This window comes from Glandiceps talaboti, chromosome 4 (assembly GCF_964340395.1).
Source record: "Glandiceps talaboti chromosome 4, keGlaTala1.1, whole genome shotgun sequence".
Lineage (NCBI taxonomy): Eukaryota > Metazoa > Hemichordata > Enteropneusta > Spengelidae > Glandiceps > Glandiceps talaboti.
In genome coordinates, this window is record NC_135552.1 from 19,068,746 (window position 1) to 19,075,732 (window position 6,987).

Consider the following 6,987-nt stretch of genomic DNA (forward strand, 5'->3'; position numbering starts at 1 on the left):
CATCAAAGTCTTTAATAATTGAGGGAGATACCATAACTATGCCATACCACCATATTTCGTCTATCTTGTATATAAGCCATTGAACCATTATTTATAGAAAGATGGTTTAGCGATTATATAGCTCGACACAAAACCCCCATGGATTACTCCCAGTCAATCAACAGGCTGTGACAACAATAATGCTTCGTTTGTATATTTATAAACCAGCTGCATACGCCAGCTAATAGATTCCTTTCAGCTCTTACATGATATTACATCGAGTACGGGTAATTATCTTTCGCCCAATGTTACCGTTACATTTAAAACATGGTAATTAATTAAGTCGTATATTTCACTCATTTAAATTATTCTCATCACTTGCATTGTTGCACGGATGAAATGCTGAAAATTGTCAGGATAATCCAGTGATTGTGAACTTAGAGCGATGTAGGAAAAACCGATAAACAATAATCTGTAAGGTTTGTACTTCTATGCCAGAGGCTCAGACCACTATATAGTTTTACATGTAAAGTGGTCTGAGAATGGCAGAGAGTATTTATTTGTGATATCGCCCTCAACTAGGGCTCGAAGAAAATGCGCATGCGTTCTACTCATCTCGTATAGCAATGGCGGGTGTTTTGTATTTTGATCTGACTCGTGATGTTTAGTTGAGGTGTGTGAGGATGGAGTACAACACGATCGACTGGAGTTGTACCAAAGAAGCACTACTTGTTTTAGAGAAATCCCTAGAATGTCCGATCTGGTACGTATTCGTGTACAGAACACCCACTGTACACAGTTTGCAGTGCACATATGATGACAGTCCCTTGCTTGTGAGATATACAGTACTACATGTACTTACTAGTACTACTACCAGTACTAACTAGTAATATTTAATTTACATGTAATAGTGATTATTAGTGATTTTAAAATATTCATATAAGTTACAATAATCTCCTGTAAGTGATAGGTTTCCTGTTGACTGTGTTGCTTAATAATTTTTTACTTAATATTCAATGACTACAGTATATTTTTTTTTATAATATAAATAATTTTATTTAAAAATGATCATCATAATAGCTGTTAGAAATTACAATTCAATTACAATGCAATTGTAATTTCTCACAGCCATTATGATAAAACATTGACTCAATGAATTTGACGTTGCATGATAATATCTGCAATTAATAGTTTGGCTACACCTGGTATATCTTTTTCAGTTCCAGAATACTACAGGAACCCTGCAGTCTTGGTAACTGTGACCACGCTTTCTGTAGGTATGTACACATTCACCAGTCAATCAATGAAACAATCAATCAATCAATCAATCAATCAATTAGATCATCAAGCAATATTTCCTTTTAACATTTACGACGAGTCAAGAGAAGCTTTGTTCCAAGCCACTGAAGCATACCCTACACTAGTCTGAGAAGGTTCTGACTTGATCCAAGTGGACTCGAACTTGCAAACACTGATGCCAACACTGTTGAAGTCAGTGCTGATTTTCTCCATGGAAAATATGTAAAGTTGTCAAGTAAATCAGTTTACATCCCTCCCAACCTTCAAAGCAAAATTGTCAAATGAGTTCCAATCGATTTTTTGAAGTGCGCAGCTCAAGAAAGACAAATGTTGTATGAAAAAAATGGACTTCTGGGTTGTGAATGACAATGAGATGTTGCATCCTTGTTTACCAATAATACTTGTTATTTTGATCAATGCATCTATTAGACACTATCATATCACAGGTAAGTGCAGGTTTGTCAGTGAACGAGGGCGCACTATCTCATTATGTATTCAAATGCATTGTTCACAAGTTTGAGACCACTTGGATTTCTGACTTAGAACGGAGTCATACTGACCAAATATATCTGACACTACTCAAGTCAGGGCCTCCTTCGACTAACCCTATACAGTATACACTCTAAATTTTAGACTTATTTACATGAGGCAGGGATGGGAGCTTTGATAGATGCTCTCAGAATGAAATCAGAGATTGCAGCTGGTAAAAATGATGTAGGAAGTACAAAGAAGTTGGCATCTACACCAATAACGTATCGTGTACGAGGCCACCATGATGTTAATGCATGCTCCATAGCATTAACCACTGTATCGGTTCTTGGTGAACTGAATTTCGTAATAGTCTCCATTGAGTTTGTTACCCCTGCAATTTAAAATAAAGGTAGAAGTTTGAGATTCTTGTGAAATATTGATTTTATTATAGCATGATGATAAATGGCGAAAATAGTTTCCAGAGGAAAGACTAAAAATGATAACGTACATGTACATGCATACACAGAAATGGTGAACCAGTCACCTGAGGAAAGACTAAAAATGATACATACATACATACATACATACATACATACATACATACATACATACATACATACATACATACATACATACATACATACATACATACATACATACATACATACATACATACATACATACATACATACATACATACATACATACATACATACATACATACATACATACATACATACATACATACATACATACATACATACATCCATCCATCCATCCATCCATCCATCCATCCATCCATCCATACATACACACAGACACACACATACACACCCACATACATACATACAGAAACAGATTTACACAAGTCAGAAGGGCCTACATTAGTTATAATTGCAATAATTACCAATATCATGGTCTGAGTCTTAGCTGATCACCACAACATTGTGTTTCCTCTTGTGAAAGATAAACAGTTTTTTGTTGTGGGTCAAATTAATAAAAAAATGTTTTCTTGTGAGTTGTTGTCACATCGTAGAGGATAGGGGAACACCAAAGTTTAGTGTGTCACAAAAAACTTTGTTAGTGACATGTTAATTGGCTTACAGTGTAGAGAGCACACAGAGTACCAGGAGAATGTAAAATCCTATGTTTATACATAGATCTTGGAGGGTCCACACACCAAATGTAGACTGTCACTCTGCCCTCACTGGCCTGCTCTATTTGAAAGGGATTGACCGATGTGTGAGGGCGCCCCATACAGACTATACCTAATGCTGATGAATCAATTTCAAACAAAAAATTCACAACACATGTACATTTTATAACAACACTTATATTAGGCCAAAAAACAGAGAAAAGAATTGTTTCTGGTCAGCATGTGCATCACTTAAATACCCTCGCGTCTGTCTTTTTTTTTGTCCAGCCCATCTGGGAAGAAACACAAAAATAACCCTCCCTACTTCAGTGAAGACAACTGCAGAGCCAATCGTGAACAAGCAAATGACATCTGCCTCACACACACACTTGCTCTAAAGTTCTATATAAAAAGAACATTACATGTAACTGCCATAAATAGTAGATTGAATGACAGGTTTGTTGAGAATCAAAAATAATTGCATCGTCGCACCACTTTTGACCAGAAACAATTCTTTTTTAATTGGCCTTCGACAGTGCTAGAAAATAAAAGAAAATATTTGATAAAAGCTTACATTCTGTCACATATTCCTTTCCATAATCATCTTTGATATTCTTGGGTTGTTTATTGTATACTGCAGTAAGATTTTTTGTCAGATGATCTTCGTTGATGATATCTGTTTTGAAAAATCCAGGCTCAATGATTTGGATACGAATTCCAAAAGGATGCAGCATTATCCTGAGAACACAATTAATGTAAAAAACATAAAAATGAAAATCTAAAACTGTGATATAAATTTTGTAGCAATGATGAAGCGATAGCTGATAGCATTGCCTTCTTGGTTGAATTTCATTCTTACATACATGAACATTGCAACACATCATACAGTTGGTGGATGTGTATACATACATACATATGCATGCACGCGCACACACACACATACACACACACACACACACACACACACACACACACATACATCCATACATACATACATCCATACATATGATATATACATACATACACACACACATACATACATACATACATACATACATACATACATACATACATACATACATACATACATACATACATACCATACATACATACCATACATACATACATACATACATACATACATACATACATACCATACATACATACATACATACATACATACATACATACATACATACATACATACATACATACATACATACACACACACACACACACATACAAAACATACATACATACATACATACATACATACATACATACATACATACATACATACATAAATACATACATACAGTATGAGTAGTTTTGTTGCCATAGAAACTTCTGATTACACTGTTAATACGTACCTTAATCCATCAGAGTATGCCTCCACTCCATATTTTGTGATAGAATAGAATGCACCTGGTATAGGTAATCTACCTGCCGCACTCGCTACATTGACAATCCTGCCTTTAGACTTCTTAATGAGGGGTAGAAATACATTGGTTACATCAATCATACCTAGTAGATTCACATCAATAACTTGTTGAAAGTCTTCTTTTGTTAGCCATTCATAGGGACCTGTCAACCCTAGAATTCCAGCATTATTTACAAGACCCCATAAACCTGTACAATGAATTGGGAAAATGAATATTTGTTATGTGTTAAAATATGAACAAGAAAGCACACAGTCAGTAGAAATTGTTGAGAACTTCGTTGTTTACAAATGAAGTTAAGAGATATCAATAAAAAGATAAACATTATGCTCTAATTTTCTAATTTTTACTTCTACCATTAATAATAACATACTCTACTAATCCAAAGCCAATTCTGAAATTCAAATCCTTGTCATCAAGTTTCATTGAAAAATATATTACAGAATACGGACCCCAACCCTTCAAAGTTGTGCCAGTTAGGCTCAACATGGTGTGATTACCTGAGAAAGTCCTGGCATTAAATATTTATTTTGCTGACACTCTATCACATTTGACTTTGTGTCTTGGTTGAATTAGGTGTCTAGAATCTCAGATCTGTGTGGTGTGATGTATTTTGATGTAAAAGTCTGGAAGTGTACTGTTTTGACTCCCTGAGACCCACACGAATTGTCCTCTGTACAATTGACTGTGAGGGCGCTGTTCTTCCTGTCTGTGGGACCCTGGGGGTATTACCTTTGCTATGCCGAGTCTCTCATTATGGTGCTATCCATAGCATAGAAATTATTATGCTACATGCCCACTTCAGATTACGTTAAAATTTAGGTGAAAAACAGTTGACTGACAGAGCTATAGAAAAAAGTTGGTTCTGAACAAAAGAATAATACTATGTAAACTATTATTTACAACATTACCTTTTCCTGATGGTAGGAAATCTTGCACTTTTTGGAAAGTTTTCTTGATACTATCTGTATTAGTGACATCCATTTGTAAAGTAACAACTCTGCTGGATGTGTCTTCATCTAATGCCTTGCAACCTTGTTGTGAGAGACAGGTAGCAAACACATGGAAACCAGTTTTATCTAACCGTTTAGTCAACATGTTACCAAAGCCACGATCACAACCAGTGATTAGAACATACTTGTCAGGTATACCCCGGATTGTTGGTTTTCTAACTAACCATTGCAGTAACTGGTAGACAGTGATAAATACTATCAAATAAACTATGTAGTATAAAATTGTGAGGAACATGGTAGTCTGGATGCTAACGTGATCTCTAACTGAACCTGTGAGTGGAGGTGTAAATCGTAACGATACCGTATTCGAACTAGACTAGGAATATGATCGAGTAGTGTACATATGGAATTTGACATGAGGTCAATTAAGGTGTACTTTGAATAGTAGAAAGGGTCAAAGGTCAACAGTGTGGGGACCATGAAAAATTCTTTGTTTTATGTTTCAATAAATCACCTTTTATTCTGGATCAACTTTGTTTTTAGTTCTGCTAAACTGTTTTTTTCAACACTTAGATTTTAATCTTAATCCAAATTGGGCCACTGTCCTATGTATACAATATGATTTAGTAATGATAAACTACCCCTTGGTGTATACACAAGGTTTTGACAGTTGGCAACACATGTATGGGGTGACTGCATGGGTGAGTGTATGTAGAAGTTACAAGTCAAAACTAGTCAGATCTGGCATGAAGATATTGAAACATCTCCTAGGCTTCGTTCCTACCACACTTTCAAATCAATGCTTGAACCAGAGAGATAAGTGTTAAAATGTGTAAATTTAGAACAGCACTGTCAAGATTTCGCTGCTCTTCGCATCCTTTGCAAATTGAGAGGGGACGACATGAAAACATTCCTGCTGGCCAAAGATTTTGCAAATACTGTATTACACATGATTTGTACTGTATTGAGGACGAGTATCATTTCTTAGCAATTTGTCCGTTCTACAAGGACCTTCGTAAAGAAATGTTACCAAGGTGGTTTTGTTTAAACCCTTCCTATGATAAGTTCATTTCACTTTTGAATTCAGATAATATAACTTATCTAAATAATTCAGCTTCATTTATTTATTTTGCAATGAAAAATAGAGAGGAATTTCCCTCTATGAACTGAAATGTTTGTAACATTATTTACTCTTTGGGCCTGTGGCCTTATTGTTCTCAAATAAACTGATTGAAGTATGGTTACACAAGTTAATCTGTGTATAAGTTCTTGAGATTCTGTACTAATTGGAGTTGCAGATTATAACAAAAAATACTGACCACTCATCCAACTTTCATAATGTAGTAGGTCATAGTGACAGGTATTTTAACGTTGTGCCAAGTTTGAATGAAACTGGCAAGTGCTGGGCTACTTACAGACACAATCTCCAGCAGTGACACCTAGCTTCTTTGCAGTTCCAAATATTTGTTACAAATTATTTTCAGTTATAGATGCAATTGGACAAATAAGTACTAATAATCATATGTCAAAATTGTACAAGAAATAGCACATAAACATTCAACCACTAGAAGTACAAGAAAAATTTTGTTTTCAAAAAGTTTAGGATTTTTATTAACACATCTGTAAGTGTAATTTTTGTGATGATATGACAATGTTTCTACTCAGTTGAGAGTTGATGAAGAAAGATGTAGAAACACTTTAAAATATCATC

General features: G+C 35.1%; 1 protein-coding gene across 1 annotated transcript; it reads right to left on the reverse strand.

Moving 5' to 3' along the window:
* Positions 1 to 1,913: 1,913 nt before the first annotated feature.
* LOC144434267 (retinol dehydrogenase 7-like) lies at positions 1,914 to 5,571 on the reverse strand. Its single transcript, XM_078122721.1, has 4 exons — positions 5,235 to 5,571; positions 4,255 to 4,513; positions 3,459 to 3,622; positions 1,914 to 2,140 (listed from the first exon to the last, which is right to left on the reverse strand). The coding sequence occupies exons 1-4, from the start codon at positions 5,569 to 5,571 to the stop codon at positions 1,914 to 1,916; spliced, it is 987 nt and encodes a 328-aa protein (XP_077978847.1).
* Between the last annotated feature and the right edge of the window lie 1,416 nt (positions 5,572 to 6,987).